Raw genomic sequence first — 19,481 nt, 5'->3', positions numbered from 1 at the left:
AGGGTGCACTATAACACAGGTGAGGGCATAGCTGCATGAGCAATATGCCCCTACAGTGTCTAAGTCAATTCTTAGACATTGTAAGTACAGTTGTGGCCATATTAAGTATATGGTCTGGGAGTTTGTCAAAAACGAACTCCACAGCTCCATAATGGCTACACTGAATACTGGGAAGTTTGGTATCAAACTTCTCAGAATAATAAACCCACACTGATGCCAGTGTTGGATTTATTCAAAAATGCACACAGAGGGCATCTTCGAGATGCCCCCTGTATTTTACCCAATTGTTCAGTGCAGGACTGACTGGTCTGTGCCAGCCTGCTGCTGAGATACAAGTTTCTGACCCCATGTGGTGAGGGCCTTTGTGCTCCACACCTCCCCCCTGCAGGAACTAACACCTAGCAGTGAGCCTCAAAGGCTCAGGCTTCGTGTTACAATGCCCCAGGGCACTCCAGCTAGTGGAGATGCCCGCCCCCCTGGACACAGCCCCCACTTTTGGCGGCAAGTCCAGGGGAGATAATGAGAAAAACAAGGAGTCACCCACCAGTCAAGTCAGCCCCTAAGGTGTCCTGAGCTGAGTTGACCCCTGCCTTTAGAAATCCTCCATCTTGATTTTGGAGGATTCCCCCAATAGGACTAGGTATGTGCCCCCCCCTCCCCTCAGGGAGGAGGCACAAAGAGGGTGTAGCCGCCCTCAAGGACAGTAGCCATTGGCTACTGCCCTCCCAGACCTAAACACACCCCTAAATTCAGTATTTAGGGGCCCCCAGAACCTAGGAAACTAGATTCCTGCAACCTGAAGATGAAGGACTGCTGACCTGAAGCCCTGCAGAGAAGTCAGAGACACCAACTGCTTTGGCCCCAGCCCTACCGGCCTGTCTCCCCACTTCGAGAAAAACTGCGACGCTCTGAAGCCTCAGAAGACTACCCTACATCCCGAGAACAGCGGCCCTGTTCAACAAACCTGCAACTTTGCAACAAAGAAGCAACTTTTAAAGACCACACGTTTCCCGCGTAACTCCAGTGCAGGAGCGACCCCCAGGCGGCCCTCTTCCGAGCCCATGTGATGGCTACCCAGAGGCACCCCCCCCCGCATCGTTAATGACCCCCAGGTCTCCCATTGAATCCTATTGCAAACCCGACGCCTATTTGCACTCTGCACCCGGCTGCCCCTGTGCCGCTGAGGGTGTACTTTCTGTGCCTACTTGTGTGGTTAACCCCCCCCCCCCGTGCCCTACAAAACCCCCCTGGTCTGCCCTCCGAAGTCACGGGTACTTACCTGCTGGCAGACTGGAACCGGGGCACCCCTATTTCCATTGAAGCCTGGGTGTTTTGGGCACCGCTTTGACCGTTGCACCTGACCGGCCCTGAGCTGCTGGTGTGATAACTTAAGGGTTGCCTTGAACCGCCAACGGTGGGCTACCTTGGCCCCAACTTTGAACCCTGTAAGTGCTTTACTTACCTGTGAACCTAACAAATACTTACCTCCCCCAGGAACTGTTGATTTGTGCACTGTGTCCATTTTTAAAATAGCTTATTGCCATTTTTGCCAAAACTGCTATTGTGATGATTCAAAGTTCCTAAGATACCGGAGTGAAATACCTTTCATTTAAAGTATTGTTTGTAAATCTTGAACCTGTGGTTGTGAAAATAAACTAAGAAAATATATTTTTCTATATAAAAACCTATTGGCCTGGAATTGTCTTTTAGTGTGTGTTCCTCATTTATTGCCTGTGTGTACAACAAATGCTTAACACTACCTTCTGATAAGCCTACTGCTCAACCACACTACCACAAAATAGAGCATTAGAATTCTCTTTTTGCCACTATCTTACCTCGAGGGAGAACCCTTGGACTCTGTGCACACTATTTCTTACTTTGAAATAGTATATACAGAGCCAACTTCCTACAGTGACCAACCCCATTTTAAGGTTAAGGGCTCCCCCGAGGATTGGTCCTCAGATTCGTCATGTAAGACTCTTCAAGGAGCTCTCTGCAAGATATTTTCTGGTCCTGGCCTACGGAACCACTGCTGGTCTGCTTTTGGAACAAACACTGTACCCAGATGGGAGGGCTGCCACTGCAAAATTGTTTCTCCAGCTCCTGCAAGATTTCTGCAACATCAGTGGTTGTGCATCCTCCAAAGTCACAAGGACTCTGCCTGCACCTAAGAAGCAAGAAGGAATCTCCCTTGGAGTGAACGAGTCACTCCCCTGAATCTGTAGGCACCTCAAGAGGATGACGACCGGCTGGTGGATCCTGCTGTCCCACGGGTAACAAACGCTCTGCTCACAGGTGGTGGTTCTGTGGTCCTCTCCGGGTCCAACTTGTCTTCTGAAAAACTTAGGAGACAGTGGACCCTTGCCTGCAGTCACTGGAACAAAATCCCTGTGCACAGCGACTGTTGCTCTTGTCATTCTTTATACTTTTGTGGACTGTTAAAGTGTATATTTGTGTGTGTTGATATCTCCAGGTGGAGACAAACCAATGTTAGTATAGCTATAGTGTTGTCAAAGAAACCTTTATTTTTGCAACACATGGTGTCGTTCTTTCTTGTGATTGGTTACTGACCAACTTTTGTGGTATTTCAAGTGCTTTACACTCATCCTAGATGAGCTTTAGCTGCTGACCACAGCTACCCGTAGAGAGATTCTGCTATCTGGACACCTAAACACTATCACTAAGGGTTGCCTGGACTAAGTATAGGGTGCCACACTGTAGGTTTACACCATAAAGTAAGCCAGCCTCCTACACCCCTGACCAGCGCAGATGAGCTACGACCACTGCCATGACTTTGGGGAACACCTCAGGGACGCTGGTAAGGCCGTATGGGAATACGGTAAACTGAAAATGCTTGTGGCCTATCGTGAACCACAAATGAGGTCTGTGGGCTGGCAGGACAAGAATATGGAAATATGTATCCTGCAAGTCCAATGCTACCAACCAGTCGCCTGGGTCCAGGGTAGATACAGCCTGAGCCAGAGTGAGCATTTTGAACTTCTCCTTGAGGAAGAGATTGCCCTATTCTGGAACTTCGGTCCCGCAAAGACCCTTGTTCTTTTTTGGTTTCACAAAGTAGCAGGAAAAACGACCACTGCCTGCTTCTCACATCGGGACCCTTTCTGTGGCTCTCTTGGCCAAGAGACGTAACTTCCTTTCGAAGCAGTGACAAATGATCCTCCGCCAGCTGCTCGAAGGCTGGCTTTAAGGAAGTGCCTCCATAGCATGGTTACCCCCTAACATTTTGCCTTTTCCTGATGCTAAGTTTTGATTGAAAGTGTGCTGGGACCCTGGTAACCAGGCCCCAGCACCAGTGTTCTTTTCCTAAACTGTACCTTTATTCTGACAATTGGCACAGCCTTGGCACACAGATAAGTCCCTTGTAACTGGTACCCCTCGTACCAAGGGCCCTGATGCCAGGGAAGGTCTCTAAGGGCTGCAGCATGTCTTATGCCACCCTGGGGACCCCTCACTCAGCACATGCACACTGCCTCACAGCTTGTGTGTGCTGGTGGGGAGAAAAAGACTAAGTCGACATGGCACTCCCCTCAGTGCCATGGCAACCCCACACTGCCTGTGGCATAGGTAAGTCACCCCTCCAGCAGGCCTTCCAACCTTAAGGCAGGGTGCATAATAACACAGGTGAAGGAATATGCGCATGAACACTATGCCCCTACAGTGTCTAAGCAAAACCTTAGACATTGTAAGTGCAGGGTAGCCATAAAGAGTATATGGTCTGGGTGTTTATCAAACACGAACTGCACAGTTCCATAATGGCTACACTGAAATCTGGGAAGTTAAGTATCAAACTTCTCAGCACAATAAATGCACACTGATGTTCAATTTATTGTAACATGCACCCAGAGGGCATCTTAGAGATGCCCCCTAAATACCAACACAACTTCTAGTGTGGGGCTGACCAGTTTCTGCCAGCCGGCCACACACCAGACATGTTGCTGGCCACATGGGGAGAGTGCCTTTGTCACTCTGTGGCCAGGAACAAAGCCTGCACTGGGTCGAGGTGCTTCTCACCTCCCCCTGCAGGAACTGTAACACCTGGCGGTGAGCCTCAAAGGCTCACCTCCTTTGTTACAGCACCTGAGGGCATCCCAGCTAGTGGAGATTCATGCCCCTCTGGCCACTGCCCCCACTTTTGGCAGCAAGGCTGGAGGAGATAATTAGGAAAACAAGGAGTCACCCACCAGTCAGGACAGCTATTAAGATACCCTGAGCTGAGGTGACCCCTGCCTTTAGAAATCCTCCATCTTAGTTTTGGAGGATTCCCCCCAATAGGATTAGGGATGTGCCCCCCTCCCCACAGGGAGGAGGCACAAAGAGGGTGTAGCCAGTGGCTACTGCCCTCCTGACCTAAACACACCCCTAAATCTAGTATTTAGGGGAGACCCAGAACTCAGGAAATCAGATTCCTGCAACCTGAACTAAGAGGAAGGACTGCTGACCTGTAAACCTGCAGAGACAGAAAACGACAACTGCTTTGGCCCCAGCCCTACCGGCCTGTCTCCAGACTTGCAAAACTGCAACAGCAACGCATCCAACAGGGACCAGTGACCTCTGAAACACCCCGCCCCCCCGCGGCTCGAGATCCAGAGAACTAACACCACAACAGGGAGGACTACCTGGCGACTGCGACCCTGTGAGTAGCCCAAGACAACCCCCTGGGGCCTCACAGTGACGCCTGAAGAGAGAATCCAGAGGCTTCCCCGTCCACGACTTCCTGTAACAAGGGTCCCCGACGCCTGGAACCAGTACTGCACCCGCAGCCCCCAGGACCTGAAGAAACCAAACCTCAGTGCAGGAGAGACACCCCCCCCCCCCCCCCAGGCGACCCTCTGCCTAGCCCTAGTGGTGGCTGTCCCGAGAAGCCCCCGTGCCTGCCTGCACGGCTAGAGGGACCCCCCCGTGTCCCTCCATTGAATCCTATCTAAAACCAGCCGCCTGCTTTGCACACTGCACCCGGCCGCCCCTGTGCCGCTGAGGTTGTGTTTTGTGTGCCTACTTGTCTTCTCCCCAGTGCTCTACAAAACCCCCCTGAGGACGCGGGTACTTACCTGCTGGCAGACTGGAACCGGAGCAGCCCTGTTCTTTTATAGGTGCCTATGTGCTCTGGGCACCTCTGACCTCTGCACCTGACCGGCACTGAGCTGCTGGTGTGGTAACTTTGGGGTTGCCCTGAACCCCCAACGGTGGGCTGCCTATGCCCAGGAACTGAGACTTGTAAGTGTCTTACTTACATCACAAACTAATCTTTACTTACCTACCCCAGGAACTGTTGATTTTTGCACTGTGTCCACTTTTAAAATAGCTTATTAACATTTTAACAAAGACTGTATATGATAAGGCTTTTATTCGAAGTTCCTAGCTTACCTGTGTGGAGTACCTTGCATTTTATGCATTTACTTCAAATATTGAACCTAAGAAAATATATTTTTCTATATACAAAAACCTATTGGCCTGGAGTAAGTCTTTGAATGTGTGTTCCTCATTTATTGCCAGTGTGTGTACCACAAATGCTTAACACTACCCTCTGATAAGCCTACTGCTCGACCACACTACCACAAAATATAGCATTAGAATGATCTCTTTTTGCCACTATCTTACCTCTAAGGGGAACCCTTGGGCTCTGTGCACACTATTTCTTACTTTGAAATAGTACATACAGAGCCAACTTCCTACACTGGCGGAATGGGGAGAGGAAAGGATTGGAAAGGCAGGGTATAGTCCGTGGGCGATCGTCTCTCTTACAGTGGCACCTGTGCTGTGCTTGGACCAAGAACCCAGCAGGACATGCTTCGTTAAAGGGCAGAAGGGGTTCAGATGAAGCAGTCCAAGGCTAAAGCACTTCCGTCAAGATGTTAGTCTTGACAGCCACAGAGGGCACTTTGAGGTAGAGGACCTCTGCTTCCCTATGCACCCCATTGCATTGGAAGCTCCTTCCTCAGTAGCCACATTGACGGGGGGAAGCAAGCCAGTATCTGGAGAGGAACATTGGCCTCCCCTTGCTCCTCATACTAGTCCAAACTACTCTCTAACAGGAAGGGGGTGCTAGGAGGGTGGGGGAGGAAGACCGTGTCAACAAAGGCCTGTCAGAAAGAGACAGAGGGGTATCTTTCTATATCTGCGCTAACTGGCGCCTGGGTGGTGGTTATATAGTGACCATAACGTCAGTTCCAGTGCCAACGACCATGCAGAGCCTTGACCGCTGTAATGTTATTCTATGGGAGCAACACACCGCATAGGGTCACTTGCAAATGACTTACAGGACTGTTAAGGACTTCAGTAGGGGCGAAGGTCCAAGAAAGCACCAACAGTTCAAGTGTGTCCCGGTGCAGAGTTGCTTCAAGCGGTGGTAGCCTCAGACGTTACACCCTAAAGTCAATGGGGAAAAGTACCTGTAAAAAAAAAAAAAAAAAAAAAAAAAAAAAAAAGGCTGCAAATGAAGACTGGGTGGACCTGTCCGGCAGATCCCAAAGAGAGGGGCATGTCTCTTTAGGGTCTCACGACCACAGAGAGACTGTTTCAAAGGACTCAGGTGGGGGTGTCATCAGGTGAATAGGTGCTATGCCTGGCAGGTCAGCAAGTTTGAGGCTCTCACAGTTTAGTGCACCTGCAGCAGAGGGAAAAGAAACACCAGGACAACAGGCATGGAGCTGCCCTCAACGTGTGGGAAAGTTTTGGCTGGGGTGGTGTTCAGACTGAACACAAACAAACCTTGGTGCTTGCAACAGGCTCTGGTACCCTGGGTATTGGTGCAGGGAGCCTCCGGGGTGTATCAACATCGCAAAGACTGGATGGATCGACAGGGCTGACATCCTAGACATGTAAGCTCCTCCTGGTTGCTGCTGTGTAGGTGGACCAGGTGGTCAGTAGATTGCTGAACTGGATTGTGCGATCTGAGCCTGCAGGCAAGTGGATCCTCCACTTTAAGGGAGATGCTGGCTGGTTGGCAAAGTGCTGACAGCCTTCCAAAGCTCTGGAAAGGTGCACAGCTGCAGGATGAGTCGTGTCATTGCAATTGTCGGGACAGGAGCAGGCAGGTAGGGTTTGTCACTAAGTCCACTGCTAACCCACAGTTTTTGCGTCTTTGGCTCTTCTTTGTCCTCTTTTTGCAGTCAGGCAACTCTGAGTTCCTGGTGTCAGGGGCCAGCTAAACTAAATTTACAGATGTTAAGGGGAGTGATTAGTAGCTTGTGGGCTAGCTACCCCAGGGGTCGCTATAAGCCTATTTGACCACTTCCTAAAGGAAGGGGGCATAATACTCTCCCAAAGTTCCTAATTCCACCAAAAACAAGTTGGTTGATCATTTCTTTCGTGGAGCACATCAGGCTGCCCACCTTAGGGGAATAACTAGCGTGAAGTGCAACATGTCTATTGAATTGCTAACTTCCTCCTTGTCCTGGTGCCAAATAGGCATCAGGGAAGTGTGTGTGGGTGTGGGTGGGGGTGGGGGCATTCCCCAGATCTGGGGGAAGCCAGGATTGCATTTCAAAGGGAGACAGAGACTTTGAAGCCTCCAGCCCAGATATGCTTATTTGCTAGCCATCCTACTGGAGGAGGTGACAACACATTCCTCCAGAACAGGCATTCTTTCTGACCTCAGACTACAGACTCACCTACAGAGGGTAATAAACTTGTCTTTGGTGGCAGGCTGGTCGATACCAGTCAGCCAGCACACTAAGAGACCAGTAGTGTTTTCAAGGGGCAGCTCTATCGTGCCTTGTGGGGTCATGTTACAATAAATCCAATTCTGGCATGCATCAGTATGCATTTATTAAGAGAAGGTTTTTGAAAACCAACACCATAAGTTTCAGTGAAGCCATTATGTAGCTGGGTAACTTGTAATGACCAGTGCCCAGCACATCCCTTAAAATGGCTTCCCTTTTCACTTGTAATATCTAGTAATTGAACTAGACATCACAGGGACATATCTGCTCATGCAGGTATGAGCTTGTAGGAACCTGGCTCTTTATATAGTGGACAAAAAAAAAGAAAAAAAGAGGTAGACTGTGCAAAGAGTCTAGGAAAACCCCAACGGTACCACAGAGGCACAAATGACAACCCAAATGCTCTATTGTGGTAGTGTGGGCGAGCAGATAGGCATATCAGAGGGTAATGCTAAGAATGTAAGTCACACACATAAGCAGTGAGACTCAATCAAATAAAGCCAACAGCAACTTATAAAAATAGCACATACTTTTATATAAATTTAGATCAAGATGATCGGAATCAGGCAAGTACTTTGAGTTTTCTAAAGTGCATTTTTCTATAGCTGGGAGGTTACTCTATGGGAAAGAGCATACATGGCAAACAGGTACTTCATAGCAACTTACAAGACCAATCTTCTGGACTTACGGTGAATTCAGGGTAGGGTCCTAGGCCACATCAACAGGTCACCTTAGGTGGCACTGGGGCGGCCAGGTGCAATGGTGCAGTTCAGCACTGGGTTCCTGTGTAAGTCAAAGGGGATCGGTCGGGTCACAAAGATGTGGCAGGGGTGGACTGAGAGTCTGATTGGGGTGAACAACCGAGGGGGGTTCAGTTCTTGCGATGCACGGGGACATTGGACCACTGGTCTGGTGTCCCCGTTCTCCTCAGTCTGGGGAATCCAGGTGCAGAGGTGGTTTGGACTGTCTGGTTTACAGTCACCAGTGGCAGTCGCCGTAGAGGGGGCCCACTGAAACATGTTGCAGGCATGGACAGAGGTCAGCCTGACCATAAAAATTGCGCTCAGCTCTCATGAGCCTTGGGAGCGCAGCGACACCAGTGGTCCCCTTCTCCACAGTTCGGGGCATCCAGGTCCAGAGATGCAGTGGACCATCATGTCTCCATCACCAGAGGTAGTTGCGGTGAAGGCAGGTCTGCAGAAAGAGGCTGCAGATGCTGCCAGGAAGTCCACAGTGGGTAAACTCAAAGTGGGCTTCACCTCTGAAGGGCCTGGGAACCACACTGACACAGCTGACCCACTTCGGCTCAGGGCAGTGGTGATATCCGGCGTCAGGTTTATCAGTGGTCCCAGTCATTGTTCTTTCTTGGGTTGCCTTCAGATACAGTGAAGCAGCTCCTCTATTCCAAGGGAGTTCTTCTTGACAATTTACGAAGTGCTGACAGCTCTCCCGCTTTCTTGGAGGCTTCAGTGGCAGGACAGGTCAGTTGCCCCTCGAGGGTCTGGTACAGCAGGCAGGATAAAAAGGCTGGCGCCAAGTCGGTCATGCTCCTCAGTTCTCGTGTTCAGCAGAATTTCTTGTCCACTCCCTCGTGTCCAGCGAAGATCTTTCCTCTTGGTATTAAGGTGACCCCTACATCCTCAATTTGGGGGGGCTTTGAGGGAGTGAAGGGTAGTAGCCAATAGGCTGCTTACCCTTGGGGTCCATACACCCCCCAAGAAGACCACTTTGGGGAGGGACATCACCCTGTTCTAGAGTTCCTAAGTGCACCACACACAAGATGGTGGAATACGTAAGGCTGTGTTCATTTCATGTTGGTCACTCTAGGGGTGTGTCTAGTCTGCAAACACAACACACCTCATGCATAGGTAATTTACCCACCTGTCAAAGTGCCAAATGGGCCCTGGGGCAGGAGGTGGTTGCATCTTCCTCTGAGGACAGCCAGATCTGCATACCAACGGCAGTGGGATTCTTGAAGCCTCCTGCCTTGGAATGCAGATTTGCAGGTCATGCTGATGGGATGGGTGTGGAACACTCCTGCTAGAGCAGGCTTTTGTTCCTGACCTCCCGAGAGCAAAGGCCCTGGCTGTTGGTGGGCAAACTGGTCTGAAGGTGGCAGGCTGGCTAGAACTAGTGAGTGAGACCATCAGCAGTTGGGAGGTTTTCCGGGGGCACCTCTAAAGGTGCCTTCTGGATGCAGTTATCAATAAAACCATCACTGCAATCAGTAAGAGTTTATTAATATGACATGTTGGATACCAAACATCCCTAGTTTCAGTGAACTCATCACGTAGCTGGGGAGCTCGTATTGACCAGTGTCCAGGACATGTACTTAAAACGGCTTCCCTGTTCACTTACAATGTCGAAGAATCAACAAATAGCAGGAGCAGATCTGCGCATGTATATATGCCCTCAAATGTAATATAATGAGCCCTGCCTTAGGGCTCAAAGGCCTGCTGTAGGGTTGACTTACAAATATTACATGCAATATTTAGGAGACATGGCACACAGGCTGTGTGCCATGTCATGTTTTCACTTTTGGGAGCACCCATTCACGCAGCCAGCCACGGCAGTCAGCATGAGGTTGGTGCTGGGTCCCTTAAAGGGACACGGGATATGCTCCAGCTCTCAGGGATTCCCTTTAGTACATAGGCCCTAGGAACCAGAGGTACCACTTGCTAGGGATTTACAAAGGTGCTAAAGGCCCGCCACTTGAGGATCAAGTGACCATGGGTCTTGTTTCAAGGGGCTAAAACACTGGCCATGGGGACCTGGTTAGCTTGACACCAGTGCACTTCAGCCCAAATTGAATAAAAAAAAGGCAAAAAGTGAGGTGGGGACTGCAACAAGAACCCATCTTCCTGTCCTCACATAAAATATAATGCACCCTGCCTTGGGGCTCTAAGACCTGCTTGTAGGGGTAACATACTGTAGGAAGTTGGCTCTGTATGCACTATTTCAAAGTAAGGAATAGTATGCACAGAGTCCAAGGGTTCCCCTTAGAGGTAAGATAGTGGCAAAAAGATAATTCCAATGCTCTATTTTGTGGTAGTGTGGTCGAGCAGTAGGCTTATCAGAGGAGTAGTGTTAAGCATTTGTTGTACACACACAGGCAATAAATGAGGAACACACACTCAGAGACAATTCCAGGCCAATAGGTTTTTGTATAGAAAAATATATTTTCTTAGTTTATTTTAAGAACCACAGGTTCAAGATGTACAAGTTATACTTCAAATGAAAGGTATTTCATGTTTGAATTAGCAAAATAGCATATACAGTTTTCACATAAATGACATATAGCTATTTTAAAACTAGACAGTGCAATTTTCAACAGTTCCTGGGGGAGGTAAGTGTTTGATAGTTTTTGCAGGTAAGTAAACCACCTACAGGGTTCAAGTTTTGGTCCAAGGTAGCCCACCGTTGGGGCTTCAGAGCAACCCCAAAGTTACCACACCAGCAGCTCAGGGCCAGTCAGGTGCAGAGGTCAAAGTGGTGCCCAAAACACATAGGCTTCAATAGAGAAGGGGGTGCCCCGGTTCCAGTCTGCCAGCAGGTAAGTACCCACGTCTTCGGAGGGGAGACCAGGGGGGTTTTGTAGGGCACCGGGGGGACACAAGTCCACACAAAAAGTACACCCTCAGCAGCACGGGGGCGGCAGGGTGCAGTGTGTAAACAGGGGTCGGGTTCGCAATAGAAATCAATGGGAGACCAAGGGGGTCTCTTCAGCGATGCAGGCAGGCAAGGGGGGTGGGGGTGGGGGTGGGCGGCTCCTTGGGGTAGCTACCACCTGGGCAAGGGTGAGGGCCTCCTGGGGGTCGCTCCTGCACTGGAGGTCGGATCCTTCAGGTCCTGGGGGCTGCGGGTGCAGTGTCTTTACCAGGCGTGGGGTCTTTGAAGCAGGCTGTTGCGGTCAGGGGGAGCCTTGGGATTCCCTCTGCAGGAGTCGCTGTAGGGGCTCCGGGGGGGGTCAACTCTAGCTACTCACGGTCTCGTAGTCGCCGGGGAGTCCTCCCTGTGGTGTTTGTTCTCCACAAGTCGAGCCGGGGGCATCGGGTGCAGAGTGCAAAGTCTCACGCTTCCGGCAGGAAACGTGTGTTGTTTCAAAGTTGCTTCTTTGTTGCAAAGTTGCAGTCTTTGGTGAACAGAGCCGCTGTCCTCAGGAGTTCTTGGTCCTTCTAGATGCAGGGTAGTCCTCTGAGGCTTCAGAGGTTGATGGACCCTGGGGAATGCGTCGCTGGAGCAGTGGGGACACAGGCCGGTAGAGCTGGGGCCAAAGCAGTTGGTGTCTCCGTCTTCTCTACAGGTTTTTCAGTTCAGCAGTCCTCTTCTTCTTAGGTTGCAGGAATCGGAGTTCCTAGGTTCTGGGAAGCCCCTAAATACTGAATTTAGGGGTGTGTTTAGGTCTGGGGGGTTAGTAGCCAAAGGCTACTAGCCCTGAGGGTGGCTACACCCTCTTTGTGCCTCCTCCCTGAGGGGAGGGGGACACATTCCTATCCCTATTGGGGGAATCCTCCATCTGCAAGATGGAGGATTTCTAAAAGTCACAGTCACCTCGGCACAGGGCGTCTTAGGGGCTGTCCTGACTGGTTAGTGACTCCTCCTTGTTTTTCTCATTATCTCCTCTGGCCTTGCCGCCAAAAGTGGGGCCATGGCCGGAGGGGGCGGGCAACTCCACTAGCTGGAGTGCCCTGGGGTGCTGTAACAAAGGGGGTGAGCCTTTGAGGCTCACCGCCAGGTGTTACAGTTCCTGCAGAGGAGAAGCACCTCCACCCAGTACAGGTTTGTTACTAGCCACAGAGTGACAAAGGCACTCTCCCCATGTGGCCAGCAACAGGTCTGGTGTGTGGCAGGCTGCTAAAACCAGTCAGCCTACACGGATAGTCGGTTAAGGTTTCAGGGGGCACCTCTAAGGTGCCCTCTGGGGTGTATGTTACAATAAAATGGACACTGGCATCAGTGTGCATTTATTGTGCTGAGAGGTTTGATACCAAACTTCACAGTTTTCAGTGTAGCCATTATGGTGCTGTGGAGTTCGTGCATGACAGACTCCCAGACCATATACACTTATGGCTACCCTGCACTTACAATGTCTAAGGTTTTGCTTAGACACTGTAGGGGCATAGTGCTCATGCACTTATGCCCTCACCTATGGTATAGTGCACCCTGCCTTAGGGGTGTAAGGCCTGCTAGAGGGGTGACTTATCTATACCTGTAGGCAGTGTGAGGTTGGCATGGCACCCTGAGGGGAGTGCCATGTCGACTTAGTCTTTTTATCCCCACCAGCACACACAAGCTGGCAAGCAGTGTGTCTGTGCTGAGTGAGGGGTCCCCAAGTTGGCATAAGACATGTTGCAGCCCTTACAGACCTTCCCTGGCATCAGGGCCCTTGGCACACCCTGGCACGACTTACCTGGATGCCAGGGTGTGCCAATTGTGGAAACAAAAGTACAGGTTAGGGAAAGAACACTGGTGCTGGGGCCTGGTTAGCAGACTTCAGCACACTTTCAAATCATAACTTCGCATCAGCAAAGGCAAAAAGTCAGGGGGTAACCATGCCAAGGAGGCATTTCCTTACACATACTATATGCATTGACTTTGGCATGACACAGTAAGGGTGTCATATTTTGTTTTCACACATGGGTTACACCATGTCATGCAGCCTGCAGGAGCAATCTGCGTGCAATTTGTATGGGGGTCCCTTAGGGTGGCATAATGCTTGCTGCAACCGTCATGGACCTCTAGTACCCATGCCCTAGGCACCGGGGTACCATTTACTAGGGACTTTCAGGGATGCTGAAGTGTGCGCCAACTATAACACAATTAGACCACTTTAGCTTGTTTTAGGGAAAGATCACTGGGGACCTGGTAAACAAGGACCCAGTGCACCTTCAGCAGAAAAGCAATCAGTACTAGGGCAAAACGTGGGGGTGACCACATCAAAAAGGGCACTTTTCTACAAGATGTGTCTAGCTTACACCTGTGCAGTCCTAGATTAAGACAGAGCTAATTAAAAAAAAATAACTCACTTGCCTGGTTAGGACACCATGATGTTAAAAGGATTTTAATTCTGTTTCAAGGACTACCACTGACAGAGAAACAAAGTCATACCACAACTCCTATTCAGCTTGCACAAACTTCACAGACGGGAGGAAAGATGAAGCAAGTCATACCAAAAAAAAACTAAAATAGATTAGTAGCCACTGTAGTTTGGCGGCCAGGGATTCACAACTTTATTAGACTATCAGGCAACATACTTAAAATAACTGCAGGAATTTCAAAAGCAAGGACGGTGCAACATTGCTGGTTCCGTTATCACACACTGGCAGGAAAGGAAGGAAAAGTGGCAGAAAAAGCAATCCTTTGCGCCACACATCAGCATAGTACAAGTTCATAGGCTGCATTGGACTCAACTTCTTTCAACGTGCCCTTCTTTCTGTCTTAAGGGACAACTGGAAAAACCAGGAAAGAGGGGGCATGGTGGGATTAATATTTCTTTAACAGGGTACAATACAGAGGGTTTTAAACTGGACAGTCAGGTGAAATAAGAACAAAACCGTGGGACGTGTGAACAGCAGTCAAATGGTGTGAATAAGAGGCAGAGGAAAACAAAACACCATATAGTAAGAGATGACCTCACAGGCAAGATCATGGAAGGAGCAGCCTGGTGGAGAAGTGATAGCTGTAAAAGCCTAAGGATACAGCACTTAAAGACACTACCTTTTCATCCTACATCACTGCATGATGTTGCAATGCTGAATAGCTATCTTACTAGCTGACAAAACAGATTTTGTGCCTACCTTGTACCCAATAGTTTTTCTGTAATACAGAATCTCTTTCTCCAAAAGCTCAAACAAACGTGGAGGGAAGAATTGAAAATCTTGAACATTTGGTTGTTTTGGAGGTCGAGGAGCCTAGAACACAATGAAGAGTGTTATGCTTAGCCATTTTTCATATATTTAAGAGAACAAATGTTACATAAAGCAAAGAATATTACAAGCAGAAAAAGCTAAAGGAGGCAAGTACCTTGGTCAGCTTTAATTTCACATGACAATGATTAAGCAATATGTGCAACAAGTTACATTAATAGTCCCTTTGACCATTTCTCTTTTGCAGGCTTTATTCAGTCTCTATAACCCCATTATATGGCACTTAATCCGTATTTCATTTCCTTCAAGACCAGATTTCTTCTGTAGCTTCTTTGGGCTCCCTCTATACAATTTTCTCCAAGAGCCTACAGTGGTGCATTCTACTCCATACAGATTCTGGGCAGGTGGGGGGGGGGGGGGGGGGGGGTGAACGGACCCCTGTATACATTGCAGGCATGTATGTCTTTTCTATTTGAAAACCCAGAGTTAACATGCTCTTAACATATCCCTTGTGAGGCACCAAAGACTATTGGGCTTGTGCAATTAAGAAGTGCATATTGTAGAAAGTGCCCTTTTTTGGCATGGTTCCACCCCTCCCTCAAAACACGTAAATGTTGCCTGATATGGATACTGACTTGACAGTGTGTGCTGGGATCCTGCTAACCAAGCACCAGCACCAGTGTTCTTTCTCTAAACTGTACCATTGTTCCCACAATTGGCACACCCCCGGCACACAGCTAAGTCCCTTATAAAAGGTACCAGCGGTACCAAGGGTTCTGTGACCAGGGAGGATCCCCCAAGGGCTGCAACATGTATTGTGTCACCCTAAGGGACCCCTCACCATGCACACTGCCATTGCAGATTGTGTATGCTGGTGGTGAGAAAAAGGCAGTCGACATGGCACCCTCTCAGGGTGCCATGCGAACCAACCACTGCCCATGGCATAGGTATGTCACCGCTCACGCAGGCCTTACAGCCCTAAGGCACTATACCACGGGTGAGGGCATAGCGCATGAGCAATATGCACCTAAGGTCATTCTTAGACACTAAGTGCAGTATGGCCATATTAAGTACATGGGCTGGGAGTTTGTCATTACAAACTCCACAGCTCCATGATGGCTCCACTGAAGGCTGGGACGTTTGGTAATGAACTTCTCAGCACAATAAACCCACACTGCCAGTGTTGGCTTTATTGTACAATGCATCCAGAGGGCATCTTCGAGATGCCCACTGTACTTTAACCACCCCTTTAGTGTAAGGCTGGCCAGTCTGTGCCAGAATGCCACTAAAAGAAGTTTGACCCCATGGGTTGAGAGCCTTTGTGCTCTCCGGAGTCAGAAACAAAGCCTGCTCTTCACACCTCCCCCCTGCAGGAACCGCAACACTGGGCAGTGAGCCTCAAAGGCTCAGGCCTCCTGTTTCAGTGCCCCCAGGGCACTCCACCTAGTGGAGATACCAACCCCAGGACAAAGCTCCACTTTTCTCGCTGGACTTGCTGCCAAAATTAGGTAGAACAGGGAGGAGTGACCACTCCAGCTAGGACCACCCCCATAAGGTGTCCAGAGTGTCCAGAGCTGAAGTGACCTCCTCCCTGCAGAATCATCCATCTTGGTTTGGAGGACAGGGACCAACAGGGTTAGGAGTGTTCACCCCCCCCAATAACGACACTAAATCTCGAATTTAAGGGCACCCCTGAACCTAGCTCACCAGATTCCTGCCGACCTCAAGAAGAACTGCCTAGCTGACCTCAGCAGAGGACTCCCTGTCCAGAAGAAATCACCCAAAGGTCTTCAGAAACGCCTTGGATCTGCAAGTCCTGTCCAGTCTGCACCAGACACCCACGGCCCGAGTCCAGGGGGCCCACCGTTATAGAGGAGGTCCTAACGGGATTCCAATCCCAAGTCCATCTTGGGTTGACCCCTCCTGGACAACACTATGGTGCCTGCAGCCTGAACCCAGAGGCTCGTCCTGACCTGATCCAATGATGATAACCGAGACCCCTGCACCAGCAGCCCTCTGGCCTTGGGGAATCCAACTGATGGTCCAGCAATGTCCAGCAGGCACCTCTCCTGCCTGTCCAGCCTTTGGTTTCCCGTAATCTACCCCCTGGACCAGCCTGCAGCATCTTTTGTGACTCCTGGGGTCTCTCTCTCTCTCCAAACTCCCCTATAGAATAACTCTGGGTCACTGTTCTTTGTTTGCACCCTGCTGCTGAGAGGGTGTGTTAGGTGTGATCCTGTGCGCCCCCCTTCCTCCAGCGCTCACCTAAATCCCCACAGGCCTGTGTCCTGGAACCACAGGTCCTTACCTGCAGCAGATCATCCCCCCCAAGTGCTCACCTAAATCCCCACAGGCCTGTGTCCTGGAACCACGGGTCCTTACCTGCAAGCAGATCCCCCCCGTGCTCACCTAAATCCCCACTGGCCTGTGTCCTGGAACCACGGGTCCTTACCTGCAAGCAGATCTTTTCCAAGTACCCCTCCAGTCCTCATAGGATTACATTGCAAACCTGCCACCAACTTTGACCTCTGCACCCACCTGGCCCAGTGTTGCACTTTTGGGGTCAACCCAAACCTCATCGTATGAACATCCTGACCTCTGAAGACTTAAGTTGTATACTTACCTGTTTTCTGTACCAACACTTCTGCTGCCACCCTCCTTCCCCCTGACTCTTTGAACTCCTATGGAAAATTGCACTAAGTGTCAACTTTTGAAATAGAAAATTGCTACTTACTTGTAAACTGCTTTATCTGCTAAAACCAAACAAAGTACATTTGATACATATGCTTGATATCTACTCACAACTGTACTTACCTGCAACAAAGTTCTTCTTGTTCTAGTAATTAAGTAACATAATATATGTTTGCTATATAGAAACAATTGGCCTGGATTTAGTCATTGAGTGTGTGCCACATTTGACTGTGTGCGCTTCCCCTCTAATAAGCCTTACTGCTCGAGCACACTATCTCAAAAGAGAGCATTAGTATTATCTACTTTAGCCTGCGTTAAGCCTCTGGGGAGCCCGTGGACCCTGAACACTATCTAATTTTGCTAAAGTATATACAGAGCCAGCGTCCTTCACATATACTATAGCATACTGTACTTTGTATCCCCGGGAACACCATGTTTGGTTGTGGGGTAGGGTTGTCCTACTACACCCACTAGCAAATATACTACTTCCTGAATTTCTTAGATTTTAATACTGGCATGCAAGATTCTCCATCTCACAGGTCGGACAGTTGAAGATCTCACACCGATCAACTTTATTTAATCATTCCCCTCTTGCGATAACCTCTGAAGGAGCCAGAGTCGAGTTAACAGTCTCACCTAAAATGGCCAGACAACAGGCATTTAACTACATGTTAATTTCTGTAAATCCCATATGTTTTGCCCATCTCCCTTTACATTACTACTGCTTGGTGTAAATGAAATTATGGAGCTCTAAAGTTTACAGATCAAAAAACCCAAATGTAACATTTGCCTCCAGCAGAGATGTGGTCCTCCTTACAGACAAAAGGGCAAATTCGAACCTAGTATCATTTGCGCCATTCCAGTGAGGAAGAACCCCAGATCTCCCTGAAATGAATGGTCTAGGATTACGCCACCAAGAGATGACTATTTTGTAACCAATATGCTGTTCAATTAAAAAAAAAAAAAAGAAAAAAGAACCCTTACAACAAAAACCTGCTCAACATTGCAAATCGCAACAATTCAAGTTAAAACAAGCAAATGTGACTGAAGATTTAAAACCTTGTAAAACCTCTCCTCCAACAGAAAAAAGTAACTATAAATGTAGAAGCTTTGCATGTCATGAGAAGCAAACAGTTACTTCAGTAATGACAATCATTGCAGAAGGGCTTACAGCAGGTTTTAGGTATTTCCTTTGAGCAGAAAAATTAAATGCCTCTCAGTTTCAGAAATTTGTGGCTTTAAAGTGACAGCATTAGGTTATTTGACAAGGCTTATCCGATTTGTACAGGGCCCTAAGTTCTTTACCAATTTGGACTGTTATCTATTGTCTACATATCAAGTCAGCAATTTTTTATGAAAGCTTTAGAGTGTAGGAAAGTACCTTTTTTGGCATGGTTACCCCCACTTTTTTGCTTGTCAATGTTTTGACTGTGTTCACTGAGATCCTGCTAACCAGGACCACAGTAACTGTGCTCTCTCCCTCTATATTCGGTTGCTGAGACTTCACACCCCCCACATTTGGCATACTGGTGCCCACATACAAGTCCCTAGTATATGGTACCCAGGGCATTGGGGGCACCAGGGGTTCCCTGAGGGCTGCAGTATGTATTATGCCACCCATGGGAGCCCGTATAAAATGTGTTTGCAGGCCTGCCATTGCAGTCTGTGTGAAAAGGTGCACGCACCCTTTCGTTCAGGTCACTGAGTCACCCCTATGGTAAGCCCTCCTAGCCCAGGGTGCAGGTACCTGTGTAGAAGGGCACCCTTGCATGGGCAAGGGTGCCTCCATGAACTCCAACTCCATTTTACTGGACTTCATCAGTGCAGGGATGCCATTTTACGCATGTATTGGACATAGGTCACTACCTATGCCCAGCTACATAATATTAACTCCGAACCTGGCCATGTTTGGAATCATTTATATAGAAAGGTACACTGTTCCAAAAGGACCATTAATAAATGCAGGGACAGAGGATGTCTATGATATCAGGAAAGCCCTCAAGCACCCAAAGGGTGACAAGTATCATCACTGGGCTACCTCCTCGTCAGACCGGTGCTGCAATGTCTGGCGGACCACCCAGACAATGGGGGTAGTGCTAAACCGGAGGCAATTTGCCAGGAAAGGTCTGAAACGAATACTAAGTGAATAGACAGGGAGTAAGTGTGTAGGGGAGAGTGAAAGAATAAAATTAGCTCTGTGCCTCTAACATCACTTTAATGAATCAGGGGAAAGGCGCAGGCC

General features: G+C 49.0%; 1 protein-coding gene across 1 annotated transcript in view; it reads right to left on the bottom strand.

Annotated features, from left to right (window-relative positions):
• SMARCA5 (SNF2 related chromatin remodeling ATPase 5) overlaps positions 1-19,481 on the bottom strand; it is a 413,986-nt gene that overhangs the window by 130,433 nt on the left and 264,072 nt on the right. Inside the window, exon 18 of the mRNA XM_069242595.1 lies at positions 14,480-14,593. Within this exon, the coding sequence (XP_069098696.1) occupies positions 14,480-14,593 (114 nt within the window). The remainder of the gene's footprint in view (positions 1-14,479; positions 14,594-19,481) is intronic.

This window comes from Pleurodeles waltl, chromosome 1_2, assembly GCF_031143425.1.
Source record: "Pleurodeles waltl isolate 20211129_DDA chromosome 1_2, aPleWal1.hap1.20221129, whole genome shotgun sequence".
In the NCBI taxonomy this organism is placed as follows: domain Eukaryota; kingdom Metazoa; phylum Chordata; class Amphibia; order Caudata; family Salamandridae; genus Pleurodeles; species Pleurodeles waltl.
Note: the sequence above shows the minus strand (reverse complement) of the source record. Positions and strands in the feature narration are given on the sequence as shown.